Below are 17,705 nucleotides of genomic sequence, written 5' to 3' on the forward strand. Positions count from 1 at the left end.
ATCATATTTTTCGTTTTTAATGTGTGTGGTTAAAAAGCAGACGGTCCCTGACATCAAGGATGCAAATCCGCCTTTTGTTCTCGCAGTGGAGCTGGCCATGGTGCTGAAATGGGTCTACTCAACTCGTGTCACGTTATCATGGCTACAATCTTCCCTCTCCGAGTATAAAAAAAACCAAAACATTATTTCAATAAGTGTGCTCGTAAATGCAGGGACCGTAATTTCGCACACACACGCCCTCTCTGAAATCTCGACAGCATGTAAACAATGAGTCCACATGACAGCAGACTGCACACACCCGACCTGCGCACACGGAGACACTTCAAAGGAGTCACGATCTGGACCTGCTTGGTTTAAACAACTACAGCAACATTAAAGTGTTTGTTTAAACCTCTGGGCACAGATCTCTGTATGGCTCACCGTTAATTCCTTTATTTCCAACAGCAGAATATCTCCTCGGCTTGTCTTTAATGTTAAGACTGCCATCTGCCATCAGTCACTAAATCCTATCCGCCTTCCGCCCAATATAAGCCCACAGTGCAGGCGGGACAAAGACTCATAAGTTCATCTGGCTTTGATCAAGTATAAAATGAATGATGAGTGCGCTTCGGAAACGTGATTTGTGTCCCTTTCACAATGGATGGCATTTTTTATTTCAGAGTGTAACAAACGACGACATCTGGCGACGAGCTGCAAACACAAATGACGCCAGTGGTGGTGTTAATGTTGCTCCTATATGCCTTTAACTGGGGATGGCCCATTTCCTACTGTTATATAAAGATTATTATTATTACTATTACTGATGTATTGTTGTGTAAGTAGCATTTTAGTGTTGCAACAGGTTGAGGTGCAGCTATCTAACAGTGCATTTCTGGCTTTAATTGGGTTCTAAAAACCTTATTTTCTTAAAACAAGTGGGGAAAAAAAGTTAGTTCTGCAAGAATATTTTAACCTGTATCTTGAAACAAGAAGGTATAAGGCGGATCGCTGCACTAGTTATGAAAAATGAAACTTTATATTAGAAAATACTTTTAAAAAAGGCTCGAATATTTTACTGCGCTGGTAGATTTTTTTCACAGTTATGAGTTATAGACAAAATGACTTGATAAGATGGAAACTATTTGAAATGAACAAATGCATCATACTTTAAAAGGTGGTCATGTGTTTTTTTATGAAAATTCCTAATTAGTGAAGTAACAAGAAACTACAGCTGTCAAATAAATGGAGTGGAGTAAAAGGTGCAATATTTCCATCGGAAATGTAGAATTATAAAGTAGCATAAAATGGAAATACACTAACCCTACAGTACTAGAGTAAATGTACTTAATTATATTCCACCAATGACTTTAAATTAAAGACAGAAATGTATGCTGGAGCAGTAAAATACTCCCCAAAAAGCCTGATCTATAACGCAGACGCTTCGTCTTCTGTAGTGAAATCAATGTATCTCCAAATTTTGTGATTTTGAATTGTTCAGATAAACTGAAGGAGAGAAAGTTCCCCAACTTACTAAAAAAACGATTTAAAATCCCATTGGATTATGTGACTAGCTGTAAGATATTGTCAATAAACAAACACACAACACAACCTTGTTTTATTTTGCTATGATCAATAATTCTTTATTTCACAAAAAAAGGTGCACTTAATGGACATTTTTTTTACATATTGGAGGTGTGTGAATTGACAGCCATGAGAGAAAATTGTGTGTATGGGAGACACAAAGAGAATATAATGTTGAAAAATGAAAAGTATTTAATAATATTGGCTGTATTACTCACATGGGCCTCTCTGTCCAGCCTTCCCGCTCCCCTGTGATTCCTCCCAAACACAGAACTAAACACACAGACAGACAGACAGAGAGAGAGAAACCGTTTCATCATTATTATTTTCCCCCAGCCTGTATTGATTGTTTTGATTTCCTGCTGGTGCCACTCAGTGCCTGATGTATTAAACTGGAGGCTTACTCGGCTGCTATGGCGCACAGCATTCAAGCCAGAACATGAAGAGCCATCACTGGGAGCGGTGCAGGATTCAAAGAGGAGAGCCACCACAGCATCAAACCCCCCTCTCCTTCCATCAGTTAACATGTGGAAAAGGTTCCCATCACATCAGACACATCAAAGTGTGGCTCTGGATCCCTGAGGAGGGAAACAGGAGGAGGGAGGGGATGAAACAAGAAATAGGTTAAAAATCAAAGGAAAGAAGATTTGTGCAACATTCAAGAAAGTAAACATGATTTCTCAGGCAGAAAAAATTAATAAACAATTACTATTCATTATTATGCCGCACTTAAATACTTTTAGCGGAATAAACGATCAACAATCTTCCTGACAAAACGTCCAGAATCTGAAGGTCGACAAATCTTACATCCTTTTTTTAATTAAATTTTTTTTTTTTTTTAGTGCTATGGCTGCTCCTAGCCTCACAGAGCAGATTAATACAGTGAAAGTGATCCTGCAAAGATCTACTGACATCTGGCGACGGTTGGCTCACCTGAGCTCACTGCTCTATTTATTTCAGGAACGTTTATTTTCCGTCTGATCGCCGCTTCCTGCCTCATAATAATAGATTCCGCCCGAATTTATTTCGCATAAAAACCGAATAAACTAAAAATGTGTTGAATGAACTTTCAGCTTCTCTTTTCTTTTTTTGCAAATTTGCACGAGTGATGCCAAGTGAAAACCATTTCACTAAACAAAGTCTGTAATGATTGTCTTAATGAAGGCCAATCTCACCCGAACGAATTAATCAGATAGAATCTGATCCAGATTTCTTCTAAAGCATTCAAAGCTGAAATATGAACGTATAAGATAAATTCCTGCGTCTCGTTTAAGGCTACTAGTTAAGGTTTATTACTTGTTTCTTCGCTATTCTAACAAAATACAGACCAATTAAAGGTTCACGTAGTATAATTGGGTTAATGTGATGGTTTAATTAATTCAGTGACTAAGAAGAAAAATCTTCTATTTCTTTTTAGAGCATAAAATAAAAAAAAATAAAAAATAGACTTATAATCCAAACAATGTGCTAAACAGTTTCAAACAAGTCCAAAAGTCTAATTAACGACATTCGATTTCTTGCAATTAATCAAGTAGGTCTTTTAATACTTGTTTTATAACTGCCTTATCAATCTTACTTATTATCACTTTGTCTTGCAAGTGTCCCTCATATTCCCCTCTTTCATTAAAGAGGCAGGAATATTTGAGGAGTCAGAGAGCCTTCTACTGTGCCATGAGGGAAACAATGAACCCTCAAATGGAAATGTGTTTATCACAGCACCAGCACAGCAGAAAACAGTCAAGTGGATGTGGGGAAGGATTTTAAGTTGAACCAAATGGATAGCTTTAATTCTCAACATTTGCAAAGGCAGTAAAGCCTCCTATAAATACATTTGGTAGATATTCAACTACTTGAAAGAAAAGCTGACTTGTAATTTTAAGAAGGCAAACTACAATAAATTATTTCAAAACTCTACAGGTTCAAAAAGAACAGACTAACTCAAGCAAAGTGTTAACTATGTAATCAGTGGAGAATAATAGCAGCCACCAGTCCTAGACAAACTTCAATCGCATGTACAAATCTATTTCTTGTTTCCAGGCCAATTTGAAACCTTTGCCAAACTGTTAGATAGTGCCAGTAATAGCAAACCAAACAGAAAAAACACCAAGATTGCAATACGAGACTCCTTTGTCTTCTATAGTTGACTACACTAAGTAACCTATACAGACATTTAGGGTCAGCTCAGTTAACTGTGGTCTGAGAAAGCGCATGAAAATGTTTGAGATTTTATTAAATGGCCCACTGATTTAAACAGGAAGGTCCACACAGGTTGAAGTATGCAGCCTTGGTGTGTCTATAGTTTAGTTTAATTTAAAAAAATTGACTATTTATCTTGAATCAAAATATATACTTTTCTTTAGAAATGGCTGCATGTTCTTCATAGGAACAGCAAGTTCTTAAATGGTAAAAAAAAAAAAAACACAATGCATTTTATTCAACGACTTAATATTGAAATACAAAAATGTACCTAAATTAGACAAGTCAGGCCTGTTTCTCTTTGAGTGTAGCATTACTTTTACCTCTCTGGAATAATGTTGCATTCTAACAGCAACCTATTTTAGACCTAACTGACACTTTGGTGGATCAAACCCTTCCCTATGACTTTTTACAAAAGTATTTTTGTGAGTATTAAAATAGTGATATTGCCCTCAAATAGCAAAGCATAATGTAACCTGTATTCACTTAAATGAACTTCATAGAGACGTAGTTATGCTAATTTCTCTGGAGATAAACGGAAAACACAATGTTTTAGTTTAGGCACACTCAAATGTTATGTATAGATGCTGACTAATAGTTTAGGGCAATGGTGCAACAGTCAGAGGAAAGAAAAAACAACACACTTTTTTCAAACTCAGATTTTTATTAGTCAGTACAAGTAAAACGAAACTGAAGACGAGTATCTTCATCCTCTCCAAAAATGCACTTCTTCTGCGTCGGTGTTGGAGGCTGAAAAAAATAACTCTCACACCTCTTTCTCCCTTTAAATAGACTTGTGCCGCTCTCCTTCAAGGAACTTAACGAGACGTAAAACTATCGCCGAGGAGATATTACGCACTAGTAGAGAAAGCATCGCTTCACAAATATAACATTCGGAGTTGGAACAATGAAAAATCATTTGGCCAAATATGCTAACGAGGTTTGTAGAAGGAACATAAATTCTTTAACACACTGTTTTTCATACCCAAAGTGAAATTTAAATGGATGTTTTATCAAAAGCTACTAAGATACTGCTGATATGGAAGAGAAGCAGTCAAAACTGCTCCCTGAAAAACTAAGTAACAGCAGAAACATTGCATCAACTACATTCTTTTGTTACTCTCTTAGCAAAAATAACTATCTTCCCGATTCAACTTCTGTGACTAGTTGACTTACGCTTGACCGCATGCACACACGCATACCATGCACACACTCTGACCTATATCAAACTGATGCTAAATTACATATTTAATGCAATGCTTCATACTGGAGCAAATAACACAAAAAGTGAATTATATATATCCACCTCTTATTTTCTTTAATCTTCTGTCTTCACTCTTCAGCTCAGCAGCCCTCTCAGAGCCTCCGATTTCTTTTACATCTCCTGGTGTTGTCTCTTGTTCTCCTCAACCTTCTGAACATCCTTTATTCTTTGCCATTTACATTTTTCTTCTGCCTTGTCTCCTGATGCCCACCCTCAGTATCTGCCCTTTTATCCTTCCACATTTTCCATTTCAGAAGCTTCTCATGGCAGGGTGTGGACCTCAATACTGAGCGACTAGCAAGTTACTGAACAGTCTTAAAAGTCCTGCCTTATGCCTTCACGACATCCACAGTGATTTCAAGAGCTCAATGCTACATGTTCAGTCAGTACCGTGGGGGTGGAAAGGGTCTTTTTGGGGGGAACATTGGACCAGCATTTCCCCCTCCTCTTGGACCTGGACGTTTGCCTCTTAACCTTGGGTCGGGGCCGGGAAACCGAGGAAATGGTGCACGTGGGGGTCCTCTGGGGTGAGGGTGGTGTGCTGGGTGTGGAGGCCGATGTGGAGGCCGATGTGGAGGCCGCAGACCAGGATGACGGATTTCAAGATGAGGTGGTGGTCTCCTCAGAGTGTAGTGCGGAGGAGGGGGGCTGTGCCGTTGGTAGTTGTGGCCATAGAAAGGGTCCTCTGATGGTGAGAGAGGGGGAGTGAGGCGCCCTCGAACTCTGGGGTAGTGGTGTGGAGGGCTGCCTTGCCTGTAGTATGGATCATCTGGGTGGCGGTAAGGGTCGTCTTGAAAGAAAAGGGCATCATGATGGCGGAGCTCATTGTGGTAATGCTCGGGGTCCTCCTGGTAACGCAGGTCGTCTGGGTGAGAGTGTAAATCCTCAGGGTGAGGAGGTCGATCAAGGTTATACTGTGGATCATCTGGATGAAACATAGATTTGTGTTGATGGTCGTGGATCACCATTCCACTGATGACACTGTCGGCTCTGGGCCCAATCACCTCCCCTCTGTCTGCATGGGGCATTGGCTGATGCTCTAGGGGAATCATCGTACTGCTGGTTGCGGAAGGAGGGCCGTCAAAGCTTAGAGGAGGGGGAGGTAACTGTGGGATGGGAGGGAGGATGCTTCTTAAGAAACCAGGGGATGTGGTGGCGCCCTGCTGGTTGGCCAACTCTTGAGGTTTCTGAGTTTGCTCTACTTGGTATGGATAAGGTCCTGACATCTTGTTTTCTCCAGCCCCTCCAGGTGCTGTCACATTGTAGCCTCTGTGTTGCTGAGAGTCTGGGTAAGTGACACCATACCAACCCTGTTCAATCACCCCCTGAAAGCCTTCAACCGTCTGTGTGCTACTGGCACTGCCTGGGGCTCTTTCTCCAGGCACTGGCCCTCCTGTTTGTGCAGAAATCTGCTGGTAATGTGCAACAGGTGCAGTAATCCCATGCTCTGACATCTCGTGTTTGCCATATGAGTACGGCTGGTAGACCTTCCCATTCTGAGCCACACCCGGCTGCAAGTGAGGGTGCTGTTGGGGATTGTTGGGGTTCTGCTGACTGCTGTTCTGAAATGCAATAGGAGCCGTTTTAACAGTTTCTCCAACAGATAACCGATTTGTGTTGGAAGTGAACGGGGCCACGACAGGCTTGTCCATGATCTCATCTTGAGTTGGGGTGCCTCCGCCCTCATCCCTAACTGGAGTCCCACCCTGGTTGTCTGTTCCAGCTACTGGGCTGAGGTTATCCCCTCCCGGCACAGGGTTTGTAGAAAAACCCAGGTCAAATGCACTGAAAGCAGAGTTCCCCTGCAGGAAGCGGTGGATTTTAGACTCTAAACTCTTAGAATCCAAGGACGGTTCTGGCTCTGTTATCAAATCCATGTCTCTATGGAGAGCCTGGACTAGGGCAGAGGCTGGGTTGTAAGTCTGAGGGGGGGCTTGGGATCTTGTGCTCTCTCTTACAGTGGAGCTGGGTGAAGAAGGCACAGGTGCAACAGAGGAGAGAGACATGCTCTGAGAGGGTACTGCTGATGCAGATGTGGATGAGGGAGAGGGAGGAATCTTGCCTGTACTGGAGGAGTCTGAGGAGACATTTGCAACTGGGCTGCTCAGAAGAGAAGTAATGCCTAAGTGAAGAAAGGGAGAATACAGACATGTATTTTAAGCAAGCTTGCTGCTTTTAATTGATGTATGAAATAAAATAAAGTTTTTATTTTCAAACTAAGCAAAGGACTTCTTATTCTCACCCTCAAGGCTGCCTTGGCCCTGGACTTTGGCGAGAGCACCGAGGAGGTCTTCAGGACTTACGTCCACCTTGGAGAGGAGGTTTACCAGTGAACTGGCATCCTGAGAGGCCACAGAGGCAGCAGGTGTGGTCTTCAATGAGGAGCCAGCAGGGGCAGCTGCAGGAGGACTCTCTACTAATGTGAGACAGAGAGGGACACTCACTTTAACTGTAAATCACCAATCATTGAGATGTTAAGTGTTACACTATTGTTAAACTATTACACGAATATGCTGGGAATTAAACTACATTTATAAATCATGGGGGAAAAAATTCTTATGTGGAATAAAAAAGGTAAATTTGAATTCAGACTTATTCAGTTCTGTGTTGCAGAGATATTAGGGTTCCCACCACACATTACATTTGCAAGGTTAGTTTTTTCATAGCAGACGTCAAGAAACACCATTTTTTCTTAGTACATGACATAATAACTACTCTCCCATTATATTCTTACACCTTTTGACAATTTCTTTTATTTTGAAAGAGTGGGAAATTATGATATCAGAAATGATAAAGTCCATCATAGAAGTATTGTGTGTATAAGATGTCACAATGAGGCATGGCTGTGAGGTTAGGACAAAGAAACATTTATAACATCAGCACAGTTCAGAGTTTCATTCAGTTTTTCTGACGTCAGAATAGCCATCAGCACTCACCTGTGTTCTTCATGACTGAGCTTAAACTGTTAAGGATGGAGCCAATTTTACCCAGGTCAACACTTTCCAAAGCTGCTGCAGGAGCTGCTGCAGGAGCTGCTGCAGGGGGTGTGACCTGTGTGACAGGCTGCTCTGTTGCCACTGATTGCTTAGTTTTTGTAGGGACTGGAGTGGACACCTTGGGGTGGGTGGGGCATTCAATCTGCTCCTCAACTGAGGGAAAAATATAGCAATAAGAGAGATTTTGGATGCAATCAGACATGCACTGTAATGAAACAAGACAGCTTTAGTTATTTCATATTTGTTATGAGGCAGCACAATTCATTTTGTCATTGTTTTTGTACAAGTGCAGACAACTGATGGGACCAGAGAAGCCAGTGCTAATAAATTAATGGAGAGGAATATGCTGCCAAAAACACTGAAACATAGTCTTTCCAGCTTTCTGTGGAATACAAAATCATAATACAAAGGTCACCCATCTAAAAAATTAAGTTAGTAAAAGGTTATTTTTTACAGCAACCTTTAAAAACAAGTTAAAATACAAAACTTCTTAAAATGCTGACATTATAATGACAAATAATCGTATACTGTCTATGAGATACTATGCGTAATGAAATGATGAACTAATGATTATATTCATTATCAATTAATCTGCTGATAATTTTCTCAATTCTAATCGTTTTTCTCTATAAAATGTCGGAAAATAGTAAACAAAATGTCCAGTTTCAGCTCTATAATGTTAACAGTATGAGTAGATCAAAGAAAGCAAAATTACTTGTATCTTGGTAAATCATACACAAAAACAGTATTATAATATAAATCATCTTTATGTAAGGCTAATAAACAAATCTACAGTACATGTACATACTGGTAAAAGGTCACATTTTAACCCATCAGAGTTGAGTGTGGTAGTTAACACAGATCATATAACGCAAACTGCAAGCATTGTAGCCAATAAGAAAATTTAACTGGACATAAAAAAAAACAGTAAAATGGCAGATAGATGGCTGTCTGTAGTTATAAAAATATATCAGATTTTAATAAGATGGCTCTACGGGTGGGGAAACTGTGAAATTGGCTGGAACACAGATCGGAAGAAATGGTTGGATGGTCTTTGTTGACATATAACGGCTGTTATGTGAGTTTTGTGTGATTTTCTGCAGGAGTCAGAGACTTCACTTGCTTATTTTTGGTGGTGCTTCTCATTTTTATTATTTTAACACATTTTTTGCATAATGGTGCCACAGAAAATCTGTAGGAATAGTCACAAACAGCATTTATAAATATTGCATTTAAAAAGCCCTCACTGTGCTGTCGGTCATTAAGTCCCTAATCACCAGCCCACTTCTTACCTATAATGCCACCGCTGTCCATTTCTTCCTCAGAGAGCTCCATGTCTTCCACTTCACGATTGTCATTCTCTCCGAGAGTCTCTGTGTGTTTGGGGGATCCTCCCGGTGAGGACAGAGGGCTCGGAGCCGGTGGCTCTGCCTCATCATCCATAGCAGAGCCATCAAGATCTGGATTGGGGTGGGCCAATTCCAGACCATGAAAAGGGGACTCTGAGCCGGTTGGAGACGGCGCGTCTGCAGAGGGTGAGGGGATAGGTGACTCGTCCAGGTCTGGCAAGGTGGCCTTCAGGGTGTCCAGCTTACGCTTCAGGTGGGCCACCCGGTTAGCAAACGTCTGGTAGGCCTTGAAAGGAGAGGTAAAGGAGTATCAGTACATGAAAAGTAAAACAAAAAACATAACACAACCCACCATCAGCTTTTATAGCCAGCTTGCAATTCAACCTACAACACATCTGGTCATTTGAAGTTTTTTTTTCTTGCACTGTCTACTTTCCTGTCATTTCACAGTTAATAAGACTTTTAATATATTGTACGTATAGTGCATGCTGTATGTATATCATAGCTTTTATGCATGAACATGTGTGCCTTCCATCTCATCTTAAATGTATGTTCATACTGCAATAGAAGGAAACAGAAGGAAATATTTTGAACACATAATTATCTTTTTGTTCTTCATATATACACTGGTCTATGGTGGTTATCTGCATTTTATGGGCAAGTAGACTAACAAATGAGAGCCTGAACAAAATAACTCAAGGTCAGGCTAACAAACAATGCTAGCATAAGTTTACTTGAATCCATGTTCATAAATTACAAGGATGTAGCATTGTCAATAAACGTATAGTTGCAAACGTGTTAAGCAAGGGTTGTGAGGATGTGATTCTGTATTCATATTGGAGTTGTAAAAAGCTACAGATAACTTATGTTTCTTATGATTGAGAACTAAAACTTAGACAACACAACAAATCCCTGAATACAAATACATCTGTCACTCACATTAGCAACAATCTTGACCTCCTTATACTGCGTCTCGTAGAAGATATCTGCGTTGCTGAGGGCTTCCATGACAGAAGGCCCTGTTTTGCTTTCTTTCTCAAGGAACTTGACAAACTCCTGTAGTTGTGCACTTCCTTCCTCAAAGTCCTTGGAGAACTTCTTTCCTCCGGCTTTATCTGTAAGAATCCAGCATGTAAGGATGATTTTTGAGGCAATATAAGAAAGAGAAAAAGCACTGCTGATCTTGAAGCAAAGACTCATCTGTGTTACAATAGGACAGACGGTACAACAATAGAAGACGACTAAAGCAGGCACCTTTGAGTTTCTTGAGGGCTTCAGAACTGCAGATGTCAACCCTCATAGCTGCCAGCTGTTTTTCTCTCAGGTCAACCTCCTCCACAGATCTCTTGTACTTGGCCAGTTCGTCTATTAGTGCCTGGGGCTAAAGCAGAGGGGAGCAGTCAGCCACAATGTCAGACCAACACAGGAGAAAAAGAGGACAACTACGAGCGTAACTACTTTACTTAGCTTAATTTGTAAAATAACAATGTTGCAGTTTAGTTGAGCTTAACAGTTTCATTTCTTGCTTACCACAAACTCAGCAACAACCTTGGACCGTAGATCTGCTTTAGACTCAACTGGAGCTTTTAAAAAAAGAAAAGAATAAAAATTTTAAATGACATCAAATAACAAAATAATGATCATGCCCACACAGTTGTGCAACATTCAGTATTTGGATAACAAAATACAATAGAATTAAATAAAAAAACAGGGTTTCATAGAATAAATCTATAGTAGTTAATAGACCAACATACTGTGACTAATAAAAAAAAAAATAATGAATGCAAAGTGTGTATGAAATGTGTTTCCAGAAGTTATTAAAAATGAAAATAAAATCAAAACTTTGCAAGGTTGGTGTAGAGATGAGGTATTAATAAAAATGTCAAAAGAAAGTGATAAACAAAATGCCAACACACTTACTTTTTTGCTCCACGGGTGTCTCAGGAGGGGACTCCTCTTTGACTAAGCTACTCCTAAGCTCAGTAATGAGTGTCCCTGAATACACACCCCTGTCCTCCCAAATGGACAGTATCCTCTCCACTGATTTTATAACCTTAGGGTCACCTTCAAAGCTGGAGGAAGGAGAGGGGATGACAGAATAAAAACAAAAGAGACAAGAGATTAATGTTTTTTGACATTTGCTTTATTTATGTGTGAGAAATTTCTTTGAATGAATCAAACAAAGGCTAGGACAGAGGAGACAGCGAAAGGGAGAAAAAAAAGCAAAAGAGAAAGGCTGAGGTTGAGAGAAAAAATAGGGCAACCAACACAAACATTACCACTGCATCTAATATACTGTACATTATACTATCTAACTAACTACTTACTTGACCAGCAAGAGGGCATCACGAAGCACCTCAGCAAACGCTGTGCGGTAAACAATGGCATTTTTCCTTTTGCAGTTCTGAATGACATCGTTGGCCAGATAAAAAAGGTTGAGCCTGTGTGGGGCATCAGCTGTTAGAGGAAAGAGAGACAGCAACGTCAGTTTGACTGGGAAGGCAGATGAGCTGAGTCAAATAACTTGAAAAGAGGCTCAGTTTCTTTGTAGGCATCAGTAGTGCTTCAATGTATGGACTATTTTCATGATTAACCGATTAAAAATCTACTCTCAAAAATGTCAAAATGACAAGCATCCATCACTTATTACCAGAACCTAAACACATTACCAGTGGTGGAATGTAACTAAGTACATTTACTCAAGTGCTGTACTTAAGTACAATTTTGAGGTACTTGTATTTTACTCTATACTTACTGTATACTCTACTACATTTATTTGTTACTAGTTTTCAGATTTAGATTATTAATACAAAATATAAATCAACTAATAAATTATGATGTATTATTATAGGTTAAGATATTCAGCAGTATATCAAGTATTTTAAGAAAGCTGCATTAGTGATGTGCACATAATGTATCAATAATTATAATCCAGTAATATAATAAACATGCTAGTATTTCTGTACTTTTATTTAAGTAATATTTTGAATGCAGGACTTCTACTTGTATTTGTACACTGTAGTATTGCTACTCTTATTTAAGTAAAAGATATGAGTACTTCTTCCTCATTACAAATTAGTCTGTGCAGCCAAACACAAAAACATATTAATTTTGTAACTACACTAAATGAGAAAAGCAAACAAAACTTTGTATTTTCTTGAGCTGTAAATCTAAAATGTTTGGTATTTTTACTTAATAAATGACTAACAATTAATTAATCACTCTAATTAACTTAAAGACAGATACATACAGTATATGACAATAACCATTCATGAATTATTAAAATTGTGACTGATCAACTCTCAATCAATAAACTTGTTTTTATTAGAGATCCAAAGTGATCGGAAGGCCAAGAGAGCAAGTCATGTAAGAGAGCATGTGGTCAATATTACATTTAACCAACATCAGACAATGCAACATAACATTACACCACCATCGCAATCCTTGCTGCCATTTACGTGTTTGTGATGACAACAGAGAGCTTTCAAGAGAGGGAGTGAAATAACAGCATACTTGGTTTACAAGACTGAGCATAATTCGAAATATTTTGATACCGGTGCCAACATGATACCCAAGTTCTGGTATGGACACCAAACCAATTATACTTTCTTTAATTCATCAAAAGCACCAAACTTTTAAACTGCATAATGCAATTATCTCGTCAAAGAATATCTAATAACTAAGAATCAGACCAAGCATTCTGTGCCAACTTATGTTACTTGACAATTTTAGAAAATGTGCTCTGGACATAATTTCATCAGTACTTTAAAAGTACTAAGGTTTAATAACCAGCCATACAAATGCAAAATAACTCCATTAACAGATCCAATTTAGGCAATTTGTGCACTGCAATGCAAAACATTTGGGAGGGGGGGCGTCTACAGGAAACTGATTATCTTGTTTAAAATTAATAAATTTCTATCGGGGTGCAAAGCATTTTAAACATTAACTGTGACCAAAGGGTCAAACATCATATCTTCAAAAACAACTGGTTTCAACTCACACCCAATAAATTTACACTAAAAAGGTAAATCATTGCAAACAAAGTTTCCATTGACTTGCATCCTCCAGGTGATACGTGTCTTATTCAAAGCACAGACTTCAGGAGTTACAACTTGACAAACAAAAAGCTTCTGCAGTCTTTTTAAGGTTGAAGGGGTTAATTACTACTGGGTAACCATTCACTTTCAAGTTATTGCCAGGCAAACTGACGGTTACATTTATGTATTACATTGACATTTGATAGTTTAAATGTGTGATCTATTCAGCAGAACAATAACTGACAAAATTGTAATCCATACAAAGACTTAGGCCTACTTTAAACTGTTCTCAGTCAAACTGCATTTGAGCTAAGTGAAACACAATTTACAACATACTACTTCAAACACAAACAGCAAGCTGAGAGAAAGACAGACAATAGTGAGGCAAGGCCACCTCTGTGACAAACTCCACTTTCATGGAGTATGGGAGTAAAACCAAAGTCTACCAGCATAGTCTGCATAGAGGTCCATAATAAAATTCCTTATCTCCAGCCATGGTGGATGTGAAAAACACAGAAATGGTTTTGGAACATTAAAAACACAAAATTACATTTAACATACAAAAAAAAAGCATCTCGCGTTAATCACAATAAATGCAAGTCTTCAGAATGTAATGGAAGAAAATGTAATTACACTAATAATGAGTTAATCAGTTATTTTAACACCTGTTTCAATGATAAGATACCAGACAATTATTCAAAAACAAGGACAGTCTTTTCCCTGTCGATTCATCTATATTAACTTTCCATCAAATAGGAAAGGAGATAGGAAATGAAACAGCAGCATAGAAAATTGTTACAGCTAAAGGCTATCACCAAAAGATTATTGAACCCTAATAAATGATTCTTGTGGTTATATTGCATGCTCTACGGGTGCAACTAACAATTATGTTTATTATCGATGTATCTGGAAATTGTTTCGTTTTTTTCTCAATTGTTTAGTCAAAAAATATTTTAAAAATAGTGAGAAATGGCTTTCACAATTTCCCAGAGACAAAAGTGATGTCTTTAAACGTTTTTTGTCTGACCAACCCAGAGATATTTAATTTACAATGATATAAAACAGAGAAAAGCAGCATTTCCTCATATTTTGAGCAGCAGGAAACAACAAATGTTGAGCATTTTTCCTTAATAAATAACCTAAAATAATTAATCATCAACTACCAAAATTGTATAATATTACATTTTTGTCCATCAACTAATCGATTGATCTACATATTGTTTCAGCCCTATTATATTCATGTACATACTCAGACGTTAATATTACTTGAATAAATGCATAATCCAAGCAGCTCTATGTAACTAGCCATCATTGACCTTTACGTTTTGACCTTGTCCACTTTTGTTCTGAAAAACTTAAGTTTTCAGAGATTTCTTTGACAATGATTACTCCAGCACCAGGTCTCTTAAATACCATTGGTAATGGGCTTAATAACACATACACAGTTTTACAAGTATTATTATCATTCTAGCAAAGGCTCAGTAAAGAAATGTACTACATTCAGCTACGTAACCAAGGCCAACAAGAATAAAGTGTTTCAGAAGACGACACTATACTGTAACTGCGGACTGAGAAGCACAACCTGTTACTGTTTATACATCTACACACTGACTGCAGTGAGAGAACAGGCCTTGCTGTCTCGCTCAGCAAAAGAACAGTGACAAACTTTATGATCAGTCTTTAGGATCGTCTCTTGTTTCTCTTTGCTCACACTAAGAAGCACACAGAGCTACAGTAACACAAAGCCAAACCTTCAAAAACAGAAGCAGAAACACGAAAGACGATAATTCCTTTCAAGGCCTCAACTCAACAGAGACAGCTCATGTGAATGTGTCACACAAGGAACAAAGCTGGGAAAAGCTGTATATTGGCATTCTGTTATATTTTGGGTGTAATGTCTCTATATAGCATAAATGTTGTCTTTAGTTGCTGTTAAAAGATTCATTACAGCAAGTTTTTTGAAAAAAAAAACAAAACAAAACTTGTTAGGAAAAAACAGCATTTGGTAGGTAACTTGGCTACTCTACCAGTGATATGGCAAATTCCTTCCTTTACATTCTGAAAACATTAAAAAGCAATGTTGTAGTTTACATCCCAGATATACCGTCATTCTTACGCATCTGTAATAGAAACATGCCAATATTTATAACTTTGCAACTAACTTTTGACTTCATTAGTCAATAGATTACAAAGCAATGTACCAACACCGTTTCAAAAAATGAGATTATTTTAACAACATGACAGCCATCCTCATGAGTAGGCTCAGAACAATAAAACACTGGATAGAGTAGCACCATGGCTGGATTAACCTGTTGGGGCCCTGGGAAACACATTTGCGGTTAGGCCCCTGTTGCCTCCAAGTTTCCGTTACACTAGTACAATGCAGGTATCACACTATAGATGGCAGCTTTCGTATATACTTTGCACAGAGACCATAAACCAACTAGTATCGTTAAACTGATATACCACATGGCCCCAGGTTTTTACGTATGTCAGTGAGTTTGAGGTTATTTGATGAAACATGACTTTATTTAGGAGAATGCACCATGGGAGCACAATCTAAACTAAAATAATAAAAAGTGTTAAATTAGACACACAAGACAAGGTAATAATGCAGGTCCCAGTTGATGCTGTATTTTCGTGGTGCAAATTCCCAAATAAATGTGCAAATGTGCAGTAGTCAAATTGCCAAAAAAGTAACTGATCCACAGTGAACCTGGGACTTTCTGGGAGGCTTTTCTCAGCTGGTAATCCAGTTTTTAGTAGAACTTGATAACTGCAGTTGACTATGCAAAATCAAACATCCCCCTTAACGATAACTTTTTAGTAGCTAACATAGCCTAAGTCAAGTCAAGCTAGCCTATTTATTTAGCACATTTAAAAACAACAAGAGTTGAGCCAAAGTGCTTTCCGTCGAGGCAGATGGGTCAGAATATGCCTCAATACAGGTATACACAAATATTATATATAATGTAATACAATAATGCAAAAGTACATAGAAGGCAAGACTGAAAATGTCAAGCAAGACTAAAAATGGAAACCTAAAACAACATGATAAATTCAGAATAAAAAAAATAGAAAGGTAAGTTTGTCCTGTCAGCAAATGAGGCTGCATTAGTTTACATTAGCATTACAAAATATCCTCTCAAGTAAGAAATAATCCCACTTGAAAGTAATTTACAGTATGTCGCTATTTCGCAAGGCTTCTCTACTAACAACCCAGTTTTAGGTGCTGGCTTAGGAGGAGCGCAGGCTTTTAACTAACATTACACAGTTTTCCGAACTAGGACAAATCAGTCGGGTAGTAAGTCAAAAACAGCAAAGACATTATCTCATAACGTTAGTAACTAACTTTAGACACAAGAAGGACTGCGATCGTTGTGCCCAAACGAGATCGCCTCTACAGCTGAAGCAGCAACTGTCAGTTTAACAGGCAGTAAAGCTACTTACATTTCTTCAAACACTTTATCCAGTGTCGCACAATCACGCTGTGGTACTTCTTGTTGTCGATGCACCACGCTGACAGTCCTTGAATTGAATCCATCGTGTTCGTGACACTTTGAAACTTTCTGTCTAAAGTAGACTCTAGAGAGCCGCCAGAAGCGGCCCCTGCTCCCGCTGCCATGTCCGGAGGAGCTCGCGCTGCGCTCTACCATTCCAAAAAACCAACTGAAGTTAGCCGTGGCTAGCACTTAGCCTAGCATGCTAGCTTAACGTAGCACAGACATAATCGCTTTCAGCAGCCTCTCAGCTGTCATTGTAATGTTAAGGCTTAAATGTTCGGTATGCTGTTTCCAATCACTTTCTGCGTCTAGAAATTATCCACCGTGAGCTTCTGCATCACAGCTAATAGTTTATATCATTTAATATTTAAGGCTAAAACTTAGCGCCTTGCGACATCCCGGAGATCTGTTTACTCGTTGCTGGTGGTGGAGCGCTGAAGGACACTTCCGCAAACACGACGTGATTATGGCGCCACCAAGTGCCACGGAAGCTAATATTTGTTAGCGCCACCTGCTGCGTGTTATTGGTAACGTAGGAGCGCTATTTATTGTATAGCATTATACAGTGAGTGGAACAGTGGTGGAAGAAGTATTCAGATCTTTTGCTTAAGTAAAAGTAGCAATGCAACAATGTTAAAATACAAATAAAAGTACTGCTTTCCAAATTCTATCCGGGGAAAAGCACAGCAAAAAGTACATAAAGTATCAAAAGTAAAAGTACTTTCCATGCAGGATGGTCCCTTTAGAAGTCTTTTATATCATTATATATAGACTAATTTTGTTTTAGCAATAGTGAT

At 38.7% G+C, this 17,705-nt stretch overlaps 2 protein-coding genes across 8 annotated transcripts in view; both read right to left on the bottom strand.

The window, feature by feature from the left end:
- celf3a (cugbp, Elav-like family member 3a) overlaps positions 1-5,200 on the bottom strand; it is a 34,189-nt gene extending 28,989 nt beyond the window's left edge. For all 6 annotated transcript variants that reach the window (XM_044171140.1, XM_044171138.1, XM_044171139.1 and 3 more), the window contains exons 1-3: positions 5,063-5,200; positions 1,965-2,138; positions 1,779-1,833 (exon numbers count right to left, since the gene is read on the bottom strand). In XM_044171140.1, the coding sequence (XP_044027075.1) occupies positions 1,779-1,833; positions 1,965-2,087 (178 nt within the window). In that variant the 5' untranslated portion in view covers positions 2,088-2,138; positions 5,063-5,200. The remainder of the gene's footprint in view (positions 1-1,778; positions 1,834-1,964; positions 2,139-5,062) is intronic.
- On the bottom strand, positions 4,401-17,372 carry rprd2a (regulation of nuclear pre-mRNA domain containing 2a). 2 transcript variants are annotated; one of them, XM_044171133.1, is made up of 10 exons: positions 16,856-17,372; positions 11,693-11,822; positions 11,286-11,437; positions 10,896-10,948; positions 10,620-10,746; positions 10,305-10,480; positions 9,309-9,651; positions 7,957-8,169; positions 7,263-7,433; positions 4,401-7,142 (listed from the first exon to the last, which is right to left on the bottom strand). In XM_044171133.1, exons 1-10 carry the CDS (start codon positions 17,028-17,030, stop codon positions 5,404-5,406), a joined length of 3,279 nt encoding a protein of 1,092 aa, XP_044027068.1. In that variant the 5' UTR covers positions 17,031-17,372; the 3' UTR covers positions 4,401-5,403. The 2 variants fall into 2 exon arrangements, with proteins under 2 accessions (XP_044027068.1, XP_044027067.1); XM_044171132.1 differs by having other exon boundaries at positions 7,263-7,436; positions 16,856-17,371.
- Positions 17,373-17,705: the final 333 nt, after the last annotated feature.

Source organism: Siniperca chuatsi, linkage group LG17 (genome assembly GCF_020085105.1).
Source record: "Siniperca chuatsi isolate FFG_IHB_CAS linkage group LG17, ASM2008510v1, whole genome shotgun sequence".
Classification (NCBI taxonomy): domain Eukaryota; kingdom Metazoa; phylum Chordata; class Actinopteri; order Centrarchiformes; family Sinipercidae; genus Siniperca; species Siniperca chuatsi.

Coding starts and splice junctions, on each gene's coding strand:
- rprd2a (XM_044171132.1), bottom strand. CDS start 17,030: ATGGCAGCGGGAGCAGGGGCCGCTTCTGGCGGCTCTCTAGAGTCTACT. Junction 7,437..7,956: donor CTCAGTCATGAAGAACACAG/GTGAGTGCTGAT, acceptor GTCTCACATTAG/TAGAGAGTCCTCCTGCAGCT. Junction 7,143..7,262: donor GGGCCAAGGCAGCCTTGAGG/GTGAGAATAAGA, acceptor TTCTTCACTTAG/GCATTACTTCTCTTCTGAGC.